This window comes from Aphelocoma coerulescens, chromosome 3 (assembly GCF_041296385.1).
Source record: "Aphelocoma coerulescens isolate FSJ_1873_10779 chromosome 3, UR_Acoe_1.0, whole genome shotgun sequence".
Lineage (NCBI taxonomy): Eukaryota > Metazoa > Chordata > Aves > Passeriformes > Corvidae > Aphelocoma > Aphelocoma coerulescens.
The window spans coordinates 76,143,790-76,169,772 of NC_091016.1; the positions used below are offsets into that span (position 1 = coordinate 76,143,790).

At 39.7% G+C, this 25,983-nt stretch overlaps 2 protein-coding genes across 2 annotated transcripts in view; both read left to right on the plus strand.

Moving 5' to 3' along the window:
- The window catches only part of FRK (fyn related Src family tyrosine kinase), a 49,462-nt gene extending 45,931 nt beyond the window's left edge, over positions 1–3,531 (plus strand). Inside the window, exons 7-8 of the mRNA XM_069010950.1 lie at positions 589–754; positions 2,659–3,531. Coding sequence (XP_068867051.1) covers positions 589–754; positions 2,659–2,852 — 360 coding nt within the window. The 3' untranslated portion in view covers positions 2,853–3,531. The remainder of the gene's footprint in view (positions 1–588; positions 755–2,658) is intronic.
- Positions 3,532–18,796: 15,265 nt separating this feature from the next.
- On the plus strand, positions 18,797–20,642 carry LOC138108375 (endogenous retrovirus group 3 member 1 Env polyprotein-like). The gene is made up of 2 exons (XM_069010951.1): positions 18,797–20,233; positions 20,562–20,642. Exons 1-2 carry the CDS (start codon positions 18,797–18,799, stop codon positions 20,583–20,585), a joined length of 1,461 nt encoding a protein of 486 aa, XP_068867052.1. The 3' UTR covers positions 20,586–20,642.
- Positions 20,643–25,983: the final 5,341 nt, after the last annotated feature.

The following is a 25,983-nucleotide window of genomic DNA, read 5'->3' on the forward strand; positions in this document are numbered from 1 at the left end:
TATGTGTCTTTCACCTACACTTTACATTAATTAATTTGACTCACTGAGAGCTAACATGTTAATTTGAATCAGCCAGAGTTTATTCTTTTGTCCCCAAAAAACTGCTTAAGTTACTGTTATCAAAGTCAATGGCCCTTCAGGACCACAATAAATCACAGAAGAAAGGTTCTGAAATTCATTAGCTCTTGCTCCTGCCTTCTCTGTTTACTGAAGACCAGACGTGGCGACATTTGGTCTCTAGTGTCAGCAGGATGCTTACACTGCCACTCCTGACAGACTTCTGAAATCTTGCATGCCCAGTCCAGAATTCACAGTAAAAAGTCATAATTAATCAGGAGACACTCCAATGCTGTGTGCTTGCTTGAAATGATAAATGTGTTAGAAAAGCCTCTGATGAAGCCTCGGCATTTCTCAACTGCGAAGCCGAATCCAATGATAGACTTCAGATAATGGGTACTTTAATGCCATGAAAGACACAAGTTTGGATAAAAGATGATAAGATAAAGCACGTTGTGAGCTTAGTCAGATGCTTAAGTGCTTTGCTGAAGCAGATCTGAAATCAGGCTTGCTTTGTTTTACCCATGACAGGTAGAAAATGAAAACGTATATGAAGCTAGGACTGAAACAAAACTCCCAGTGAAATGGACAGCCCCGGAGGCAATCCGCTACAACAGATTCAGCATTAAATCAGATGTCTGGTCATTTGGGATACTTCTGTTTGAAATAATCACCTATGGGAAGACGCCTTATGCTGGTAAGTACTTTTACCTAAAGAATGATGTCTAATTTTTTCTTCCTTTCAGAATTACACAAAAAAAAGGAAGGTTGAATGCCTGTACTGCAGGCATGTTAAAAGGTTAAAACTTTAAAGAGAAAAAGAAGGCTGTACAGATGAGGTGCATTTAGTGGGTCAGATCTTCTGGCTTCCTCAGGCTCCCTGGAAGCTTTGCAAAGGCTGTGATTAGCACACATTCAAGCTTTCTCTTGCTGGAGTCAACCTGCACTGCACAGGCACCTAAGCCAGCTGGCTATTTTCTTCCAGCATCAGATCAAAGATGCCAGTTCATGGAATACAAAAAAAAAAAGGGAAGAAAGAAAGGAAAGGGTTTTTATTGCCCAACCTGTCCTTTTTTAATTTTTTTTTTTTTTTTTTTTTTTTTTAGTATATCCCATGGAAGAATAGATTGTATGAAGTGCTGCACAAGCACTTCAGGAAGAAGGTGTCTGAAAATTAAATCAGGGTGTTTTTATCCCCTTCCCTCATATTTGACTATTGCAGTGAAAAGTCTTCATAAAGGAAAGGATTTTAAATAATTAAAAAATGAAATGTCACCAGCCTCAAAGTAGATATAGTAGTCTGAGAGCAGCTACTATTTCTAGTACTGTGAGAAATGCTCAAAGAACTGTGGCTCCAATAACACAAGGTATCAGTGAGATGATTGACTGTGACTCATTTTGTGCTGGTGAGTAGAACTCAAGGGAAGGACTAAAGCAAAAAAAAGTTGTGTTGCATCTATACAGGCCTGAGGGGTGGTGTGTTCACCATAAACTACATTTCACAGGGTCCCAAACTGATATTTTCTGTAAAAGGAAAAATTGATTTTGCTTCTTGATTCCCATCCTCATCCCCTGCAAAACTGTTCTGAAGAAAAAAAAGGAAAGCAAAATATCCTGAAGTCGTATATAAACTATAGGTGTGTGCATGTGGACACACACACACATAAATAAATCATTTTAGTACAAAAAAATATGTAACACTGTGGCTCTGGATATTGTCTGAAAATCTATTCTGTATTACCCCTTTGCAAAGTTTATCTGTATCTTGAAAGTAGAAGATGTCCTTTTGCCGTGGCTATTTGCTTACTTGGTATTACTTCCAGGAGTTTGTTCTCAGTAATCAGCTAGGAGAAGAGGTTATGTTGATTTGTGGTGCCAGTGGGTAATGTGCAGAGGAAACACCATTCAGAGATCTAAGGAAAAGAAGTTAACACAACTCAAAATTTAATTTAAAGAGTGAAAAATTGGAAGGGAACAGGACAATAGTATACTCTGCAAGAGTAAATAAAGGTGTAGCAAAGATAGGGGAATGGTTGCTTCTCCATGACTGGTGGTGATGTAGCAGGCAGGATGCCATTGCCCAGATGTCCTTGAGGAAAGTTAGGGCTGACTTTAGGGAAAAGCTTCTGAATTTGAGGAAAATTCAGCAGCAGGACAGGTTTTCTTGGGAGATTTTGTAGTCACTGAGACTAGAAGGATTTAGGAACTATTTTAGCTAAATAGATGACAGAAAAATTTTGACAAAACCAAATAGTGGAGGAAAATCCTCACACCCAGACAACCTATTTGTGATGCTTTGCAAGTGGTGCAGTCAGGATGAGGTGGTCGGGAAATGTTGAAGGTGGTTTTTAATTGCTGATAAACAGTAAGAGATGAGTCCCTGTCCCTGGAATTTTTCAAGGTCAGGATGGAAGGGCCTTTGAGCAACCTGGTCTAGTGGAAGGTTTCCCTGCCCGTGGCAGGGGTTTTGAAACTTGGTGATCATTAAGGTCCCTTCCAACCCAAACCACTCTACAGTGATTCTATGATGAAGAGAGAGAGGAACTCATGGCATCCCTAAGTAGGCCCTGAGTAGCCTGATGAACTCATTTCGGGTTGCAGGTATGCCAGGACACCTGGTGATCCAGCTGCTGGACAACGGGTACAGACTTCCTCAGCCGGAGACGTGCCCAGTGCAGCTCTACGAGACGATGCTGCGGTGCTGGAGCGCGGAGGCCGGTGGGCGGCCCACCTTCGATGCCCTCAGCAAGCAGCTGGAGAGCTACTTTGACATCGAATCCTGCTCCAATGCCTAGGCCCAGGCCATGGGGAATAAACCCTCAGGAAACTCCTGAAGGACATGTCCTAGCCAACATGGCTAATAGGAGGCTGCGGAATCAGCCTAACCCCAGATGTGTAGGTTATTTGGGGGTGCTGAGAAATCCTGGTACATTTAATCCCTTCTCTGATCTTAAAAGACTCTTAAAAGTTTTGCTGCTGGCAAGTATTTTGCAAAACAAAGCAACAGGAAGCCAGAGAAGTGGGTGTTTCTAAAAAATAAAGTGTCTTCTATTTATTTTAAAATGACAGATTGGAAGAATAAACAAATTAAACAAGTCTAGCTAAGCAACTATTGCAGCTTTTTGTCATTTCTTTATTGGAATAATTACTTGCTGTTACTTAGATTTTTCATTCCTATCAGTTTGTTCTCATGAAGGAATGTGATGGCTCTACACAGCAGGATCTGTGCTCCCTGAGTCCTCTCATTGTAAAAAATAATAAAAGTAATCCCGTGACTGTGATGACTCTGATTTGGCAGAGTCCAAATTAATTGCCTTGCTTAGACTTGAAGTACATGTGCTTTTGCTATATCTGAAAATAAACAGATATTCATGGGAGAAAAGGAATTATTTTGCTTTGTGGATGCACAAGCTGATCTTTTTATACTTTGTCTACTGTATTTCTTTTACAAGAATAAACAAAATTATTATTAGATTTCTGAAGCTGTTTGTTCTTAAGATCATCAAATAGTGCTACAGAACCTATGAGTTATTGTCCATTGAACTGTAAGGATTTATTTTATAGCTCTTAATTGCAGAGTGATTGGAGGAAAAGATATTTTAACATGAACCCAAGGCTGTCTCAGTGTTTTAGAGTGATAGCCTTTTCAATCCTGCTCCTCCAAATCATGAACCCACTCCAACGGGGCAGGTCTACGTATTTGACAGAGTAACTAGCAATCTCTTCTTCTACCTTCTCCAGATTCAGCTCTAATACAGGAGACTTAAGTAATAGATAATCCATTTTATTGTGTTCCATGGAGAAATGGAGCCCAGGTGCTTCTTCTAGCAGTCTTTATAGCTAGAGATGTTAAATTTTTTTGTCCTTTCCCTAACTACAATATTGGTTCTGTTAAAATCTGGTATCACTGTGACAGTTTTATATTCTTATTTGTGAGGCTTACAGAACCAAGTTTTAATTATATACTTATGATTCATCAGTTAATTATTTAACAGCATAATTCAGGAATTAAGAGCTGTATTGTGTTAACATAGTGTGAGGTCAGTATAAGTGTGCTGCCATTTTCCTCTAATATCAGAAATGTTCATGACTTTAAGGTCTGCGTGGCTTTTAATACATATTTTTCATATTGTTTTCTTTGCTTTATATTTCAAATCTATTCATCTCGTTTGCTTGTCTTGCTTCTAATTTTTAATTTCCTTTCCCCCTCTACATTTGGAAGGCAGAACACCGCTTGTTTCTTTCATACACACCTCTTATGTACTCATTATTCAAAAGCCCTTTCCTTATTTATTGTTTTTCTCCTCTTTCTATCTCACTACAGCATCTTTCCAGCACTGTGTCTATGTTCAACTTAATTTTCTGTGCAGTGTTTCTCTCTACTAACCCTCTTTATACTAATTAAATTTGTAAAGCATAATACGGCCATAATTAATTAGCTGTCATAGCATCCCTGTGATTTTGGAAAGTAATCATCCACTCTGAAAGAAGAAGAGGTTAAATAGCTTTGCCAAACCCATCTGATAAGAATTGGCATGGAAGGACCTGGGGGATTCCCAGGCAAAGTTTCCTGCTGTCCTCCATCCATGCTTGTTTTGAGACTTGTGCTAGCTACTGGCTCATGGCCTCAACAAGATGTTATTTATGATTATCAAACCTCCATCAACCCGTGCGTCTCTCATCTAGCTAGGAGCTGTGTTTAACACTGTTGCAGTATGAGGTTAACAAACCCCACAGAGTGGGTTTTATGTAATAAGAATACTAATGCTGTTATTTGGAAAGATCTCTGAGTCAAACTTGTGATCTTCATGTTCAAGTAATACTTCTAACATGATTTTTCAGACTTATAACATTGAAAATGTTGGAAATAAAAGTTGAGTTTTCCCAATTAAAAAAAACAACCCCAAAACTGCTGATAAAAGATATAATCTTAAAAAGCACAGATGTGTGTATTTCACAGGAGATAAATTGCCAGGAAAAAAAAATTGACAGCAGGGAAATAGGAAAGTTTTCAGAATTTCAAATTACACCAACTGGTCCAAGCTGCTCTCTGCTGACCTCTGCCCTTGGGTGGAAGTCAACAGGATATTGCAGAACCCCACTGAATTGACACCAGTAATTCTGAAGAAATCCCACCTGAACAATGAATATATTCCTAAACCAACATTTATGCCGTAGAAAGTCTATTTGTCCAGCTAAATTGACTTCTTTGTCCCCTTAATTTCTTCTATACTCAAAGGAGAGAGAAAAAGGGTCCTTGAAACGATGAATCAGTGCCCCAAAACTGCATTTCTCCTCTGAGCTGTGTGAGGGGCAGGCACCTGCATGTGATGGCCTGCAGGTGATGCAGCCTGGCACTCGGGACTGCTGCTGGCAGGGTTCTTTCCCTGCCGTTGCATCCTGCCACTCCACCTCTGCTTCCTCTTTGCGTGCTTGCACAGCCACAGCTGGTTAATGGAGTTTGGGTCTGCCAGCTGCTTCTCCCATGTGTTGGCCCGGGGTGGGAGACGTGCAGTGCTGTCTGAAAGCAGCAGGGAGGTTCACTTTGGTGTGTCTCACTATAGGCACTACATCAAGTAAGTTAATTTTGAGTTAATCTTTGAGGCAGCCTCTGCATGTCTGGCCTCCCCAAAATGTACTGTAGGTGAAAAGGTGCAGTGAATCTTTGTCTTCCAAGCATGAGCTGCGTTTCCACTTCACTGATGTGTGTCCTGAGACCAGTGCACTTTCTTTACATACCAAACTTGAAAGCAAGGAAAAGCAGGAAAGTAGGTTCATCTTTCTCTTTCTCTGGGTTGCACTAAGTCTGGTGACTGGTAGAGTCCCTTTGCCGCTATGAACAATCCAGTGGAACAATCCAAGCTTGGAAACCACAGATGCTGATCTCAGATCCATTGGTTCCTCTTTCTGGCTTAAATCCATGTGCTTGCACTCACGCCCTCATTTTGCCTGTCTGGAAACTGCTGCTGTACAAGGGAAATGCTGCCACTCTAATATTAGGTCTAATTTTGGATTTTTGTTTTTCCTTGGGCTAGCAGGGGAACAAAGGAGACAAAAATCACTAAGTGCAACAGAATCAGTAAAGCTCTGGAAATAAAAAGTAATAGGGAAAATTAATCATTTGTTTTCAGCTCTTTCTTTCCATATTTTTGCAGTCAAATGGATCCATTATTAAGAAAGACTGGAGGAAGAAGGCAGCAAAGAGTGATAAACCTTCACAGAGTTCACTTTGCTTACAGGCAATGCTAGAAGAAAACTGTACCTTTTCAAGCCCATTTCCATTTTATAATAATTTTATTTATATGACAGATAACAATTACCGTCAGAAGTCTTTGCTATGACTTGTTTTAAATTAAACCTCAAGGTTATCATTTCCAGTTACAGCACACAGCAAGATAGGTTTAACAGATCTCATTCTATTCTTGAGGCATTTTATGTTCAAGGCTCTGCTAGAACTCTCTATTGCACTTGTTTTTACCTGCTGGATCATGGAGGGAAAATAATGGATTCAGTTATGAGAAACAGTAATAGATTTTTTTGAACTGACATAAATTTCTGTGTTTAGATAGAATAAAAGGACCAGGAAGAGATAAGTTGAATTTTTTACAATAGACTGGTCCTTGTGAAATTCACTTCACATAAATTGCGCTGAGATGTCTTTTATGTGATGTTTTATTTATGTAATTCAGTTATTCTTTGACAACTAAATCATTTTATGTGGTGTTACAAATGATAACTTAAAGATGTCCAACCATAAAGAAAGAACCTCTATTTTTTTTAAACTCTCCATTCCTCAGAAAGTTAGGGAACAATGCAGTTGAGCAGTAAGTGTTAGAGAGTCCCTGGTGTTTTTTTTTTTTTACTTCTATTGGAGAACTTTGCTCACATAATCTGCATTCAAGAACATATGCAGGGATATTAAATGTGATAGGGTAACAGGGAATCTTCTGCCTCTTGTATTGCTTTCTTTTTCCAGCCATTGTATCCCATGCTTGCTCTCTGAATTACTTGACTAGGAGCAGAAATTTTGTGTATGTTTGTAACTTACAGCAAACAAGGAACTGAACCAACCAAGTGCATAATTTTGTGGTGGTTCAGACTCAACAAATTATCAGCACATAGAAATGAAGCACATGACTTATTCAAGTGATTGCTCCTTATGCTCTCTCTCCTACATGCTTCTGTTTCCCACCTTTAAAAATTGCAGTAGCAACATGTCCACTCAGTGCCCCCCAGCCATTGTGACTGGTCAGCTACTTGTAGTGTATGGATCTTGGAGCAGATAAAAATGCTACATGTAGGAGCTGTGCCACTGTGCTCGAAGAGATACAAGTGTGTGTTAGATTTTTATGGAAAGCTGTGTGGGTTCCATTCTGTTCCAACAACATCTGGGCCAGTGTATGCCTCAGCCACTGCTGCAAAACTTTGCTCAGAAGAACTCTGTCTCTGCTTGAACAAAATACTGAACTAGGGTCTATGAAAAAAGACTTAATTCTATCCACGCTTACTATTAGCAGGCCCATGTAATTTATTTTTTCAGTCTCAGGCTTTTCAGGAAAGAATAATGCAAAAGAAAAAAAATCAATGGCATGTATGAGCAAGCTGCGGAAATCACTGAAAAGTACTTTGGCATTTTAATCTTCATGGCTCTATTGGGCTGAAGAATTCAGTCTGGCCTAAGTTTGGTATAGAGAATATTAAAATGTATGTTTGAAGCATTCAGTAGCCTAGAAATGAATCTTAGCCAATTTCTGGATCTCAATATCACTAAAATTGAAAACCGTGATAGAAATTGTACCTTGGTTCCTACCACTATTTTAAACAAAATAAATTCCCCAAAATTAAGCAGATATGGAGAAGACAGACATACAGCATCTTGATTTCTTTCCCCTTCCCCTATTTATTTACCAATATCATTACAGGAAGATTAGAATTGCCACTGAGTGAACAGACTCTTTAGTTAGAGATAAAGAAGTTTCTTCTGTTCTTTTTCTAAAGTAAAGAAAAAAAAAAAGTTGAGCCGTAAAGAGTATTCCTAAAACTACATTAAAAAATAGAGAAAGAGACATGGGAAGAATTTTTCATACTTTTACAAGTGTTCATGTCTTTAGAAAATACAATGGTGAACATATCAGAGCAAAGAAATTGAGCATTTCAGAAAGCTGCTACTGAATTTGTAACAAATGTTCGGAATAAGCTGATTATGCTATTCACTCTATTAAAGGTAAGCATATTGTATTGCATTCTTGTTCTTTAATTACTTTGATATGACTGAGCATACTGATTGGAACTGTGTTTTAATATACTGGAGAAGTCAAATACATATATGCAGCAACATCAAACCCATTTCCTGTTTCTCTCTCTAGCTGGACAGTTATACCTCTCTGCTTTAAGAGAATATCTAAACATTCTAAAGTTTCTGTTGTTGGTCATGATGATTTTCATGGTTTTCAACATTGTTTTTTCCCTCTTACTATTTTTTTCTGTTCTTGATATTTAAAAAAAAAAAACATTTACTTGGATGCTTTTATGCTATGATCTATTTATTTACATTTGCAAAGAGCAAAACCCACTCATATTCCAAAGTGCTCTATTACTCTGCCAAATGTTTAAAGTGACCAAAAATAGAACACAAAGCATTTGGTGGGTTATTTTTTCTCTGAGGCAGCTTCTTACAAAAAATACCTCTCTTCTCTGTGTCATCACCATCATCTTAGTTCCACAGCCCTCTCAGAAGCCAGAATAATGAAAACTAAACTTCCATGTTCTTCTGGAACTCCTTAGCTCTGGATTAATTTGGACAAAAATCAAAAGTTGGAAAAATGTACATTTCATTGTTCCTTTTACTTCATCTTCCAAACATAAGCACCAGTCCTCCAAAGTCAGCAATGTCACCCGAAGCCACACTCTTACCACAACACTTTGATAGTTGTCTCCTCTTCCACCATCAGCATTGGCTGTCTCCTTAGCAAGCTGGCTCTCATCCATACAATCATCTCTGCCAGATATCAGATCAGTTATGGAAAGAGAGACATGCAGTAACCAGTCAGAAACCCAGAAGTCTTCCCTGATTTAAGTGTCCTTCTGCCAGGCACACATACATTGGATTATGATAATAACAGAGACTCCTATTGCAGCTGACAGACTGCCTTTGGAGCTGATGAGAAATGAGTCAGAACAAATGTTTGGGAACCCTCAACTATGAATGAATAACATTACTATAGTCAGATTAATAATGTACTGAAATTTAGAATAAATTTCACCACTGTCAATTACGTTTAAGAAAACTTCTGCCTTACAATCCTGTAAGGCAAACACTGGTGACAAATTTTAAGTATTTGTTTGCACACTGTGGATGTGTGTCGGAATATCCCAACTAGCTTCAGCTGTCTGCCTTCAGTCACTGCTGTCATCTGGCTATGGCATGTGAAAACAGCTGTTCCTGATTGGGATCATTCTGACTTTTGATGTGGATGAGACATCTGATTTCTGAAATAACATCGGTGCAACAACCAAGACAACATTCTGCAGGGAAAGTTTTTTTTTTTGGAAAGTGCTTATACCCTGCTCAGCTGCTTTCCCATGATCTTTGAGAGATTTAACAAGGCCTCAGGTTGCAGCAGAAGACCCAATCCTACAGCCACTGGCTTTCTGTATCAGCAGAAGTAGATAATGACCTAGGTAAGTTAGCATTGTTTCTCAACAGAATGTAAATAGGAGATGAACAAGGAAGCTGAAAGTTCAGAGCAATAAATGACTTGGGTTTTGAATCAGTTATGCATTTAAATCTTCAGGTCTGTATGGCTATTTCATTTTATCCTATACGCTTACAAACATCCAAAATTTGGGAGCTTTTTTTCCCCTCTCAGGAAAAGCTAGTCCTAACCAAAGGCATTACTATTGTCTAGAATTTATAGCTTATTTTAATTCAGCTTGGCAAGTGCAACTTTTTAGTGTCAAACTGACTGAATTAGATAAAAGTTGGAAGCACTCCCACGCCAAGCTCATTTCATATCCAGCTTGTAGTTGCAGCCCTGTATAGCCCAGTAATGCCACAGATTGCAGGGCTGGGTCATAGGGTCACTGGTAAGATGAAACAGCTTCAGGATGATCCAACAGCTCTTCCCATCCTGCCACTGCAGTGGTACACGTTTGTATCTCTGCATGTCTGTCTCCTGAAAACACTTACCCTCTCCATTTCAGGACCATGCAATGTAGCTGTGATTTCCTCTAATCAATTGTCATGCTAATAAAGGAAGGGTATTTGCTAATGCCTGCCTCATACAGTGATAAGGGGTTTCATAAACTTGTGGTTTCTGGAGGTCTGATGCACATCGCATCCTCTTAAAGGTCCCAAAACTCTAAAATAATTGTGTTTTTCCTAATCACCCTTGATATGAGAAATGTGACTCCAGCAATCAGTTATCATGTGAAATGATTCTTAAGGGCAAAGATAAAACATCCAGACTATTAGATAATAACCATATTTTATTTCTTTAATTCTTCATATAACTAAATTATGAGTTATAATGAGATTTATAAATTACAATTACAAATTATTTATTTAAGATGGATTTTGAAACATTCTGGGAAACATACTTACAATTATAAGTTGTTTATAATATTCATCCTTCTTTAGCCTGATCTGTGGAATAATTGTATTCTCAACAGTGAATTCTTAATGTACTTTAGAGCAATATAATTTAAACATAGTGCAAGTGTCAGATATTGTCATACATGAAGTCCCTAATTAAGTTTGGTCTTTGCATGTTAAGTGCCTTAATTAGTTAATTTTGAATTAAACAGTTCTTTAGATTAAATGATAAAGTTAACCCATCAGCCCAGGTACAAAAATCAAGCTTTATTAGTAGTGTTTTTACTTGTTCAAAGCAGTTTGTCTGTACCAGTCCCAGTTAAAATTCCCAGTTAAAAGTTTACTAGTTAAAAATCCCTTTTTCAAACTCCAAACTACTTGTACATAGTAAGAGTTGTTTTTCCTATGTTCATTGTGTATTTTTATAAGTGTTTTAAGAAGTATTGAATGTATTTTAATGGTTTTTTTAAAGTTTTGCTTTGCACTTTAGTCTTGGGACTAACTCCAAAACCCCAGTTCCTAACAGCCAATTGCTATTTTTAGCCCCATAGCCGTTATTCTGCAAGTAAGCTCCATAGCAACCTGAATCTTAATGAGGGCATGTTACCACCCTTACTTCAACTGCTGCTACCCCCCTAACGACGACAAGCCATTGGTAGACAGAGATGATCTGTCAAAAAGAAAGCACCAATCACTTGAAACCAAAGGGGTGTGCTATGGGCGGGCTGTGGGCGGGCTGTGGGCAGATCGGGGCGGAGCAAAGGCACTATAAAACAACGAGGCAGCCATCAGAGCAGGTGCAGATCACTGCAGATCAGCTGTGGTGAGTGCCAGTGCTGGGTACTTAAGCCTGACTCCTATCTAGGAGCCTTTAATAATTTCTCCTTTTGACTTTTAGACTAGCTAGAAGTCAGCCCAGCACTGCAAGTTTTCTTTCCACTAGAGGTTCAGTGCTGTTAAAGCCTGAAGATCTCTTAATCCCTGCGCTCCTGGGGCATACCTCCTGAGCCACTAAGATCCCAAATTTTTATATTTTTCTAATTTCTGTAATTTTTCAATTTTTCTATTTTTAATAAATTATTTTAATTTTTACTAAGAGTTGTCTCATTCCTCACAACTCTTTTGGGGGCTCGTCCGGGATCCTATTTTTTGCCCTAAAATCCAGGGATTTTGGTTAATTTTATTATTTTTGAATTTTTGCAATTTTTTTGGGTTTTTTTTTTTTTTTTCCCTTTGGATTTACTGGGCTGCCACAAGGATACTGCAGTGGAGAAAGGACACCTCCAGTGGAAAAGACTTGCGGTAAGGCTTGAACCCTTCTTAAAGGGGAATTCAGTTAGGGCTTACCCTTTTTAAGGGCTACTAGTTTTGGGGACCTCCGGGTGGAATTCCCTTTGTGAGAGTGAGTGTGGGGGTTGGCCGTCCCCAGTGTGTGTGAGTGAGACTGAAGGGATTCGTTCTAAGGGGCACCACGAGGGATCACCCTTTTAGAGACACAGAAGGGGATCGAGGGTGGTGGCCAGCCTTTCTTGGGGAGGTTTCTACAGTTTAGGGGTGCGCGCGGCCCCAGTTATATTTTATTAGTGTCTCAGTCTCCTTGGGTCTAGAACCAAGGAGAAACCTCATTTTAAACCCCTCCTGTTTTTTTTCCTTTTGGCGGGAACGGCCACCATTTTGAAATTTCAAATTTCGGCGGGAACGGCCGCCATTTTGTGTCCTTAATTTGAATTCTACCTTTTGTGTTAAGTGCATGTGTGAACTTGTTTTAGCTGGACTTTTGTGGTCAGTGCTATCTAGTACCTTTATACTTTCAGTTAGTTCAGATTGTTTGATTTATTGGATTATAATCGTGATTTGTTTTATCTGTTTTAATCATAAAATACCCTTTTGGTATTTTGGATTATTGTTTGTGTTATTCATTATAATCTTTCTTCTTTAATTATAGATATTTTAAATTTATCTCTCTTTTGCTAGTAAAGCTACCTGTTGCCTCTTAAGTTTTAAGTAATACATATATATATATATAGATACCTAAAACTCAATCATATTTTAAATAATTCAAATACACATTAATTATATTTAACTAAAATTAATTTCTTTTAGTCCACCATATTTGTTTTTCCCACGGTTCCACCATATTTGTTTTTCCCACAGATCCTCTTAAGTTTTAAGTAATATATATAGATAGCTAAATCTCAATCATATTTTAAATAATTCAAATACACATTGCTTATATTTAATTAAAATTAATATCTTTTAGTCCACCATATTTGTTTTTCCCACGGTTCCACCATATTTGTTTTTCCCACGGTTCCACCATATTTGTTTTTCCCACAGATTCACTATTATTGATTACCTTATACATCTACTATCCCTATTTACTCTTCTCAACATTAGTTGTACTGTATTTTATGGTTATAAATTTATTACTATTGTGCTTTTATATTGTGATAGTGCATTGATTTTAAGTTATTTTATAATATTGTCTTATTATACACTATTGTGGTTGCTTTATACAATATAAAACTTTGGTTAATTTAATTTAGTAAAAAAAAAAAAAAACAAACAAACCTTCTTCTGCACAAGTTATTTGCTTGCTTCCCTGTAACAGGATGGGACAAGCAAATAGCAAAAGAAAAGACCCAGTGAGGAAATACAAAATCTTCCCAGAGAGTCCATTAGGACAAATGCTCTCAAAGTGGGAAGAAAATCTTTTAACAAAAGAAAAAGATCAGTGCCAAATGATTAGATATTGTCTTTTTAAGTGGCCAAAACAAAAAATTCACAAAGATGGGCTTAAGTGGCCCAAATTTGGGTCTTCTGAAAAATGGCTTTGCGAAGCTCTGTATTCTTATGTACACTGCAGAGCTCCAAAGCATTCTGACGAATTGGATTATGCTAAAATTTGGTTAAATTATTGGCAAAAACAAAATGATGAACAAGAAAAAAAGGGAGAATTGGAAGAAGAAGCAAAACCTATTTCAATAGAAAAAAATTCAAACCAAATTTTCTCTCTTGCAGAAGAACCAAAACAAAAAGAAAAACAAAAGCCTAAATTAAATAAACCAAAGTGGGACCCCCTAGACTACATTCCTCCAGTAACTCCTCCAGAAAGGAGGGTCCAAATTGAAAGAGAAAGGGTCCTTCCTTCATCGAGTCATCCAACCGAAAGGGACTCAGAAAGTGAAAACGAAAGTGAAAAAGAAATTTCTGTTCCTTCCTGCTCCCATAAAAAAACAATTGAACAAAGGATTTCTTCTAGTCAGGATGGCCCAGCATCTTGTACTAGAAAGAAATCGTTTAAAACGCCCGACTGTCCCACCTGCCTTGGCACTTCCCATGAGTCCAAAATTTTACCTCTTAGGGAGGTACCCATGGGGAATGCACAAGGAGGAATTGGTTATGTTGTTGTACCTCTAGCTTCATCTGAGGTACGGGAATTTAAAAAGGAAATGAAGAATCTAATGGCTGATCCCATTGGGTTAGCTGACCAATTTGACCAATTCCTCGGCCCTAATATTTATAATTGGGGAGAAATGCAATCTATCTTACATTCTCTCTTTACCATCGAAGAACGAAAACTAATTAGAGCCGCAGCAGTCACAGTCTGGGACAGAGAAAATAATTCCAATCAGGGTCCAATTGGAGAACAAAAATTACCCCTGACAGACCCTGAATGGAACCCAAATTCAGAAGAGGGCAGGAGGAACATGAAAGACTACAGGAATTTAATTATAAAAGGAATTAGAGAAGCTGTTCCTCGGGTTAATAACATGAAAAAGGCATTTTGTGGGGAACAGGAAAAGGATGAGTCCCCAACAGCTTGGATGGCCCGGTTGAGGAATAACATCCAACTCTATTCTGTTATTGATTTAGATAGCGAAGGAGGCAAAACTATGCTGAAAGTACATTTTGTGCTTCACTCCTGGCCTGACATCAGGAGAAAATTAGAAAAATTGGAAAAATGGCCAGAGAGGGAGCTGGACGAATTACTGGAGGAAGCCCAAAAAGTCTTTGTTAGGAGGGATGAAGAGAGGATGAAAGCTAAAAGCCGAATAATGAACAACAGTACTAGTGCTCCAATCCACAACCCTCCTACACAGAGTAATTTCCAAGGAGGTATCCCACAAAAGCACTGTCCTCAGCAACAGCCACAAACTTGTACTTGCCATATACAACCGAACTTACAATCTACCTCAAATGTCCAGAGACTCAGAAGATTAATTTGTACATATTGTAATAAAGAAGGCCACGGGCACTGGCAATGTTTCAAAAAGCAGCGGGATCAAGGAGCCCTCCAAGTGGAGGGACAAATTTTGAATAATTGAAGGGGTCAGGGGCTCTATTCTCTGGGGCAAAAACATCTTAAAGAGCCCTTGATAAAGTTAGAAGTTGGACCCCAGAGACAGCAAGTGGAGTTTCTAGTAGACACAGGTGCTGAGAAAACCTGTGTCACTGAAACACCTCCAGGATGCTCTATATCACATGATACATTGGACATATATGGTGCTAATGGCAAGAGTTTTGCTGTTCCTATAATTAAAAATGTGACTCTTTTTATACAAGGACGCACCCATACAGGGGACGTCCTATATCTACCTCAAGCTGGAACTAATCTCCTGGGACGTGACTTCCAAATACCTCTGAGAGTTGGGGTGGTACCGCAAGGTGGAAAAATGACTACTAAATTGTTTGTGTTATCTCTAGCAGATGAGCAACACATTGACCCGGTGGTGTGGGCCAAACCTGGCAACCGGGGAAAAATGGACATCACACCTTTAACTATTGAGTTGCTCCCAAATAGCCAGCCAGTACGTGTACCACAATATCCCCTCTCCAAGGACAAAAGAAAAGGCCTGAAGCCTGTCATCATGGACTTACTACGAGATGGAATCCTCGAAACCTGCAAATCATCCTACAACACCCCAATTTTGGCTGTCCAGAAACCAGATAAGTCATTCCGGCTTGTACAAGATCTGCGTGAGGTCAATAAGAGAGTCCAAACCAGATATCCGTTGGTGCAGGACCCCTATACACTCCTGAGTCGGGTACCCCCAACGCATGCCTGGTTCTCTGTTATTGACCTTAAAGATGCTTTCTGGTCATGTCCTCTAGATTCTCATTGCAGAGACATCTTTGCATTCACCTGGGAGGATCCAGACACTGGACGGAAGCAGCAGCTGCGCTGGACTCGCCTGCCTCAAGGTTACACCGAGGCACCCACACTCTTTGGCCAAGCGCTAGAAGATTTGCTAAGTTCCTTTTCTCCACCCGAAGGGATTCAGGTAACTCAGTACGTAGATGACCTGCTCCTCTCTGGGGAACAGGAGTCTACGGTAAGAGCTGCAACAATACAGTTACTAAATTTTCTAGGAAGGAATGGCCTGAGGGTGTCAAAACCTAAATTACAATTCGTACTACAGGAGGTAAAGTATTTGGGACATCTAATTGGCCATGGCACAAAAAAACTCAGTGCCGAAAGAGTAGAAGGGATCCTAAATTTACCACCTCCAACTTCAAAACGAGAGATTCGGCAATTATTAGGCCTATTTGGATACTGCAGACTGTGGATCGATCAGTATTCACAATCTGCTAAATTTTTATATGAAAAATTGATTGAAGAAGAACCTTTTAATTGGGATAATTCGGACACACAAAAATTACAAAATTTGAAAGAAAAATTAATAAAAGCACCTGTTTTAAGCCTTCCTTCACTAGAAAAGCCCTTCGATCTATTTGTTAACGTGGAGAAGGGAATCGCCTATGGTGTCTTGACCCAGGAGTGGGGTGGAGTCAGGAAGCCAGTTGCTTTCCTTTCCAAGTTACTAGATCCAGTGTCCAGAGGATGGCCGGTCTGCATCCAGTCCATCGCCGCAGCAGCCGTTCTGGTTTCAGAGAGCCAAAAACTCATTTTTGGTGGAAACTTAACAGTACATACTCCACACTCAATAAAAACTATATTAGCACACAGGGCTGCAGAGTGGTTAACTGACCCGAGGATGGTCAAATACGAAACCATTCTTATGCACTCAGACCACCTGAGGTTAGTTGTATGTGCAAACCAAAATCCGGCCCAATTTCTTTATGGAACCCCTTCAGAAAATCAAATAGAACACAACTGCATTGATATAATTGACATTCAAACAAAAGTCAGGGAGGACCTAGTGGACTGTCCCCTCAATGAAGGGGAAATCCTCTTCATTGACGGGTCGTCTCGAGTGGTGAATGGAAAACGATGCTCTGGCTATTCGGTAGTCGATGGAAACCAGATGCGCGTGCTAGAGAAGGGCAAATTACCACCAACCTGGTCAGCTCAAGTCTGTGAGCTCTATGCCCTAGAAAAAGCACTCCACCGACTAGCTGGAAGCATTGGGACCATTTACACCGACTCGAGATACGCTTATGGCGTAGTCCACACCTTTGGAAAAATCTGGTCCGAAAGGGGATTCCTGAACACCAAAGGCAAAGATATACTCCACAAAGAATTGATTCTAAAGATTCTAAAAGCACTACAACTACCTCGGGTGATCTCAGTAGTGCATATTCCAGGCCATCAATCGGGGACCACCAAAGAAGCTCAAGGGAACAGCTTAGCAGACTTGGCAGCAAAGGAAGCAGCAGTGGAAGAGGAGGTAAAAGTGATGGAAGTAGACCAACTTCCAACTAACATCACCACAACTGACATTACATCACAAACTAATGTTTTACCCACGCCCATTTTCACAGATCAAGAGAAACAAAAATTAGTTTTAATTGGAGCTAATGAAGATTCTCAAGGTCGCTGGTATTTGCCAGATAAACGTCAAATTCTAAATAAAAATCTAACCCGAGAAATTTTACAAAATATCCACCAAACTAATCATTGGGGTTCAAAGGCTCTGGCGGATCACTACCTCAGAACTTTTGGATGCATTGGTGTTTATGAAATCGCTAACCAAATAACACGGGACTGTGTAATCTGTCAAAAAGTTAATAAAAAGGTAATGAAAAAGAACACTGGCGGGGGAATTGAATTGGCAATCAGACCTTTCCAAAACATTCAAATTGATTTTACAGAAATGCCTCCTGTCCAGAGGTGGAAATACCTATTGGTAATCGTTGACCACCTTACTCACTGGGTGGAAGCTATTCCAACTGTCAATGCAACAGCCCAGACAGTGAGTAAGGTGATCCTCGAGCAAATTATCCCTCGTTACGGGATAGTCCACCGAATAGATTCAGATCGAGGTACTCATTTTACCTCCCAAATTATACAACAATTAGCTCACCAACTAGGAACGAATTGGAGATTACACACCCCGTGGCATCCACAAAGCTCTGGGAGAGTGGAACGGATGAACCAGACAATTAAGAACACCCTCACAAAATTAATGCTAGAAACAAAATGGACCTGGGTAAAATGCCTTCCACTCGCTCTTCTTAGAATCAGAACACAGCCAAGATCTGATTTAGGCTGCTCACCATACGAGATGTTGTATGGGTTGCCCTACCTTGTTACATCACAAGAGCTGAATGCAAAAGAGTGTGGAAACACCAGTGTACAACAGTATGTACAGTTAATTGCCAAAAATCTAGAGTTACTGAGGGAAAGAGGTCTTCTTCCACAAACACCCCCACTTGATTTCAGCTTACATCACATCAGTCCTGGTGACTGGGTGTTGATAAAATCATGGAAAGAAAAGTCATTAACTCCATCTTGGGAAGGTCCATTTCAGGTCCAGCTAACCACCGAAACAGCCGTCCGAACATTTGAAAAGGGCTGGACGCACGTCAAGAGAGTGAAGGGTCCGGTAGCACCACCAACTGAAGAGAAGAAACCTCCGGACAAACCAGCAAATTAAGCATCCTGTTTGAAAACTCCACTCAGCAACCTTCAGTCCAAGTTAATAAAACCCTGTACTCCCAGTTCTTCCCCAGTTATACCCCGTTAATAAGCACAGTTTTTCCCAGTTACACCTTGTTAATAAGTGTTAGCTACAAGTTGTTAAATTAAGTTGAAAATATTTAGCTATTAATTTTGTTCCTTGTTATTCTCTTTTACAGACTCTGCATTCGCATAACCATATTGTCCCATTAACTGTATAGTAAGGCTCCATTTGAAGCCAGCATTCTCTTTCAATAACAGTTTGATCAGACTCCAAATTTATGGGCATAGTACCTTTAATCTTTGACAAGGCCAACCCCAAAACAACCATGAGTTTCCTGAAGTCTGAGAGCACTAAAAGACTATCTGAAGGTGAGAAGCCTAAAGAAAGGACCAAAGAAGCAAAGATGACAAGTCCCACAAGCAGAGGCAACCCTAATGCAAACAGCTCCTCTTGGGTATGCCTAAAGGGGAAAGAAAGCAACATCCTGCTAAGTGTCATCTATCTCTGGATCCTCTGGCTTCCCTTCACACAAGCAGCTGACAGCCGCTGTCACCAATGTTACAAGACTGTGTACCAGGCAGAAGGAAACTCATTCCAAATCCGACACTTTTTCCGAGCACATACTTATGTTAATCCATCTTGTTACAACATAACAGAATTAAGTACCTGCTCGGAAAAAGGACACAAGTATTGGATTGGCAGAAACATTGGCACCCAAATACAGAAACAGAAGGGAGAGTGCCCCTCCCAAGATGATTGGCTCTGTTTTAATTTTAAATATATAACTAGGACAGAAGATTTGGTAAAAAGAAAGACCTATGACACCGACCTGATCCAAGAGGTGGTCATAGAGGAAAAGGAAAAACAAAAAGATAACAATCCTTTGATGTCAAGGAAAAACTTATTTATTGACCTGGCAGAAAGGATTGGACAACAGCTAAATTTAACAAATTGTTGGGTGTGTGGAGGAACTTTAGAATCGGAAAGTTGGCCTTGGCGGGGAGTCAGTCTTGGACCCCCCGATTTACTCCGACTGAGTAATCTTTCCCCCACAACCCGACATGACAATGAAACCTGGCTGTTAAGTAATTCTGTTATTGGAGAAGAATGTATCTGGAGGAAAGGAAGAAAATTTTTAAAAGAAGTTGGTGAGACAATATGCAAAAGGTACCTGGTAACTGATGGGCAAAAACACTGGTGGATACCTCAAGAACCAGATGTATTCTGGTCTGCAGAAAAGATCAAAAACAAAAACTGTGTTTTGCATTCTGTTAAAAAACTCTGGCAGTGCTGGGATCAGGGAAATCCATACTCTGTCCTGCCACAAATCTCCAAGTACTGGAACACACCAGCAAGTATACAACCCCACTTCTGGGAAGCACCACAAGATCTTTACTGGATCTGTGGTAACCGAGCATACTCCAGCTTGCCACCTCGCTGGAAAGGGAGCTGCACTCTCGGAGCCATTCAACCAAACTTCTTCCTACTTGGTGAAAACGCGGGAGCCCACCTTGGAATCTCCCTTTATGATGAACTTTCCCGTACAAAGAGACATGTAATAGGAGGGACCCAAAGATGGGGAGAAGAAGAGTGGCCAGCCGAGAGGATCCTAGAGACTTATGGACCTGCAACATGGGCACAGGATGGGAGCTGGGGGTACCGAACTCCCATCTACATGCTAAACCGGATCATCAGACTGCAAGCACTAATTGAGGTAATCACTAATGAGACCTCTCTTGCTCTTGAACTGCTTAACACACAGCAAGGGCAAACTCGAGCAGCCGTGTACCAAAATCGGCTAGCATTGGACTATTTATTAGCAGAGGAAGGTGGAGTATGTGGCAAATTTAATACATCAGACTGCTGCATCCATATTGATGATCACGGTGAAGCCATCACCAAGATTACCCAAAACATCAGGAAACTAGCCCAGGTTCCAGTGCAGAAGTGGCAGTCCCTAACCACTTCCGAATGGTGGGGAAATATTTTCCAAGGACAATGGTGGAAGAAAGTTTTAATCATTGTTGGACTCTCTCTTACAGGACTTATTTTCCTCCCATGCTTAATCCCCTGTTTTATCCGTCTAATCACCACTGTCGTCCAAGGTATGCCACTGATCCAGGATCTTCAAGGACAACAGCAGCGTCCACCATTCGCTCAAAAGATTATGCATATCAATAACAGTAACAATAAGAAAGCCAGAAAGGAGAGAAAAATTGCCCAGCAAATATGGAACAGTTTTAAAGAACTTGAAACTATCCCTGAAGAGCTACCCAGTTTCACTTAAATGCAAAGACCAAAGATGCAAGCATAAGAGAAAAAGGGGGGACTTGTCATACATGAAGTCCCTAATTAAGTTTGGTCTTTGCATGTTAAGTGCCTTAATTAGTTAATTTTGAATTAAACAGTTCTTTAGATTAAATGATAAAGTTAACCCATCAGCCCAGGTACAAAAATCAAGCTTTATTAGTAGTGTTTTTACTTGTTCAAAGCAGTTTGTCTGTACCAGTCCCAGTTAAAATTCCCAGTTAAAAGTTTACTAGTTAAAAATCCCTTTTTCAAACTCCAAACTACTTGTACATAGTAAGAGTTGTTTTTCCTATGTTCATTGTGTATTTTTATAAGTGTTTTAAGAAGTATTGAATGTATTTTAATGGTTTTTTTAAAGTTTTGCTTTGCACTTTAGTCTTGGGACTAACTCCAAAACCCCAGTTCCTAACAGCCAATTGCTATTTTTAGCCCCATAGCCGTTATTCTGCAAGTAAGCTCCATAGCAACCTGAATCTTAATGAGGGCATGTTACCACCCTTACTTCAACTGCTGCTACCCCCCTAACGACGACAAGCCATTGGTAGACAGAGATGATCTGTCAAAAAGAAAGCACCAATCACTTGAAACCAAAGGGGTGTGCTATGGGCGGGCTGTGGGCGGGCTGTGGGCAGATCGGGGCGGAGCAAAGGCACTATAAAACAACGAGGCAGCCATCAGAGCAGGTGCAGATCACTGCAGATCAGCTGTGGTGAGTGCCAGTGCTGGGTACTTAAGCCTGACTCCTATCTAGGAGCCTTTAATAATTTCTCCTTTTGACTTTTAGACTAGCTAGAAGTCAGCCCAGCACTGCAAGTTTTCTTTCCACTAGAGGTTCAGTGCTGTTAAAGCCTGAAGATCTCTTAATCCCTGCGCTCCTGGGGCATACCTCCTGAGCCACTAAGATCCCAAATTTTTATATTTTTCTAATTTCTGTAATTTTTCAATTTTTCTATTTTTAATAAATTATTTTAATTTTTACTAAGAGTTGTCTCATTCCTCACAGATATTGATTTGGAATTGACTTATGACTGATATCTAAGTCATAATGGTGCTGTTTCTTAAGCCTACAAACATCTGACCCCTTACTTTATTATCTTTTATATTTTATTAGCAAAATTAAACTTCTGCCCTTCTAAAATTAAAATTTACAGTTGCACACTCTCTACATGAATACATTTCTGTGGCTACGAAAGCAGCTTAGAAACCTTCTGGCACTTCAAAGAGGCTTTTTGAAATTAAGAAATAACAGTTTTCTCTATGGTATTTTCATGCTGCAGGCAAAGGTGTAACTTCATTCTCTGTGGATAAAATAGAGAACGCTTTACATCACAAGGTAACTTGGTACCATCACCAAATAGTTGTAGAAAATTAGAACCTATTACCAGCTTCACTGAGAAAACTGGAAAAATGTATCACCAAGTTAGCCTCTGCAACTTTGTGATGATTCGGTCTAGCTGTTAGCAACCCCTGCCCTAGCTGGTGAAGTTATATCAGGTAGGTTAGCACAAGTTTCAACAACTGTAATGAAGATATGTATTCTCTGTGCTTCTGAGAAACTGATAATCCCAGAATCACTGGGTTGGAAGAGACCTTCAAGATCATCGAGTCCAACCCATGCCCTAACACCACCTCAACTGAACCATGGCAGGTAAAGGTTTATCACCTGGTCATCCATGTTTGGTATTTTGGTTTCAAAAGTGGAAGATGAAAGATTAAAAGTCTCCTGAGTGACATTTTGAGCTAGCTCTCAAAATGCCATTGTTTCTTACCCATCCCAGGTAACTTGGAGCTTGGTACACTGCAGGTGTTCAGCTGAAGGCTGTTTTTACCCTGTTATTGCAGATGCTGCTACTGGATTCAGTTAATGGGTGAGGAATGACCTGTACAAAATGCAGACTTATTTTTGATTTACAATGAAAGCCACTGAAAAGAATTTGTCTGCCTTAAAAGGGTGAAGGTAAGATTAAAAGACAAGCAAAGAGGGAGAATGACTATGGGAATAAAAGGTTCCTGTCTAAAGACCAGCACTGCAGTCAAGAACGTGACAGCAGTCCTCCTTTGGACGTTTCCAAAATAATGAGGCTAAAAGGCTGGGTCTCCTTGTGACACTATGTGAGTCCAGTAGGATTTAATTATCCTTTGTTTATTTTGGCTAGAAAAGAATAATTCAAAGAAAGCCATCAAATTCTTTTTTAAAGGCACAAATTCCTTTGGCAGTTTGACTGCCTTTCCTTGTGCTGGAATAGGAGGTAGTAGTGCTGGTATAAAATTTATAAAAGGCTTTTTCAAAGTTTATGTGGTGCATGACATCAGTAAGCCTTCAGTACAGTCTCCGTAGCAAGTGCAGTGACGAGCTGTGTAGTTATAGGGACAGTCACTTCTGTCTCCAGGCTCTTTGGCACAAGGCATAGCTAGGGAAGACCCACATCTCACAGCACCTAGCAGCTTACATTAACCACTTGGTTTCTACTGTAATGAGTAGCAAGCTACAAAATAATAATGTAGTTCTAGTTTTCATACTTGTGGAAAATGCAACCAGGAAGTTCATTCCTTCAGAACAGGGGTTTTCCAGCCTGGCCCTCACCCTGGTGCCTCCTCTGCTTTTTCTCTTGCTTTGTGTTTCAGATTAAAAAGGGATACTCCAGCAGTCTTGCAATATTTGCAGGTTTTTGTGTTGTTGTTGTTTTTTTGTTTTTTTTTTTTTTTTGAGGTGGTGAGTGTGCGATTGTGAGTTTTATATGTGTGTGGTTTGATTTTGCTTTGCTTTGTTTTTAAATTTTCTCCAGCAAAGGCATAAACAATTTAAGCTATAGAACAGTTTGGGAGGCAATGTAAAACCCTGTGTGGAGACCCCTGCATGGTCAAACTCCCTCCTCACCCCAAATTTCACTAAATCATCTTTCAGTTATGATGCCACACACACTATTGACATGCAGGTATTCGCTCAACGTGACTTTACCTGCTGTGATCCTTTCAGCTATGGAAAGCCTTGCTAGTCTTGAACTTGAATTCAACCTTTAATATTTCTGAGAGAAGAATTTCCTTTCCTGTCTTTCCTGACGTGGTGGGGGATGGGGATAACAGAAGACAAAAGCTGGATGTAGAGGCAGCTGCTTACTTGATTCCTTCTCCCCCTCCTTCATGGAAGCTTACTGAAGTGTAGGAAAAAGTAGAGCAGAAACAGACTGGTATAAATTATTCAAGGATGCTGCTATTTCTAAGAAGAATCCAGAAGGAGTCTGCCCATAAAACATTAACATGACATTTTTGAATTGTGATAGGTGGGTTGAGAGAAGAAAGCTTAAGAACGAGCAGAACACTGCTCTAAGGAAACAGACATTTTTTTAAACTACAAACAAACCTGCTTTATCACTGAGTTTCACACAAGTTTCCAGTGATTATGAGTGTGGGAAAAAGGGAGATGGGGGTGGAAAAAGGCATATTAAAATCTTACAGATTCTTTTCAATAGGCTACAAAAGATCTGTTCAGTGCTACTATGGGAAATCAGAAAAGAGTCAAACTGGGCTTCTTTGCTATTTCACTTCTTTGGCTGAAACTGGGGAGTGCACCACTTGACCAACTTAAATGATGAAAACTCCTTTTTCTTCTGATTGACAATTTGGAATTTTAACTTGGTTGTGATTGGCCTGAATTCCCTGGAGACTCCAAAGTACAAGAGGTGCAAAGAAGGTGTATTTTTTTTTTAGTCTCAGTAGATAATAACAATACAGTGGTGCCAGATTCCCTTATCTGATAGAGCATTTTTGCAATTGCGAAGCCCTACGGCAATGTCAGATGCCCTCTATTTAATGACATCCCTACATCTTAGAACTAAAATAGTATTTTGGATAGACTGAAGGCAATTTTCCAGGTGAATAAAATATCTCCCAGGACTAGAGACAGTGAAGAATACCTTATGTTGAATGGAGCAACTATGTAGAATTCATGAATTTGTCACCGTATTTTTTGGCTTTGTACCTTTAGCTCAATGTTTCAAATCTTTCACTCCTATGATTTAGCCCTATGGCCTTTCTATTTTTCCCTATAGGTGATTCAAGCTTTCTGTTCCTAATGCAGGTTTTCTGCAAAAGCAAGAAGCTAGGCATAAAAGTGATGCTCACAAAAGGCCAGCCTACAGAAGTAGATTTCCTTCTCTCTCTCTTTCCATATATGATTTGTATACAGTACGATTTCATTTCCCAGCTGAATTTCTTTCTTTACTGTTTTTTGTCCCTCTTGGGCTGACTTCTTTTCTCCTCTCTGTCCTGCAGTCTATGATTTTCTTTTTATCTGCTCACCATTCCTTTTTTCCTCAGATATACAATAGTATTTGAGTCAAATTTTTAACAGATGAAAACATTTAAAATAATGCAAAGTTATCCTGCCCATTTTGTCCAGGCAGCACAGGAAAATAACACCTTTTCATAGTTAGACAAAAGTAAGATTCAGAACTATGTCTCTGATTGAATTTTTATGAAATAGACGCCCCTAAAATGGACCCTAAATTCTGTGGTGTAAATTTGTTTTAGCTCCCTCTTGTTATTGAATGCATGGCCAGAAAATCCTGGGTTATTTTTTCTCAAATGCCCCAAAAGAAAACTTCAGACTTTTAGGCCTACTTACCTCATGGAGGGGCAAATTTGGGGCACTGAATTTTCTTTCTGAAAACAGCAGTCAGACCTGCAGACCAGGTCCCTGTTCCCACTTAGACAAGATCATCATCTCCTGTAAAAGCAAACATTCTTGTTTGGGAGTGAGGGGCTATTAACTCACAGGAAATCTAGACCAGGCCAGGTAACTCTGAGCAGAGAAGTATTCTCTGGTGTTTGCAGCCTGTGCTTGTAACAGATCAGAAGATACTATTCACTCCCTGTATTTGTTTTCCATGCAGTTTTGTTTCTTTTGTATCCCCCAAGGTATCAGCTTCTGCAGCCCTCCCCACACACAGGTGATGGCTGAGAACACCGTGCACCAGGTCACCCTGGCAAGAGGCAGCATTTGTGTGAAGCTTTGTGCCAAAACTCTGCTGCTGGAGTGCTCCAACTGTTCACTCTCCATTTTTGTCTTGGCTCAAGGAACAGCAACCTCCTGCCACGTCTGCTACTATAGAGCAAAAACTGGATTCCCACCATTATTGCAGTTCATCAGCCAAC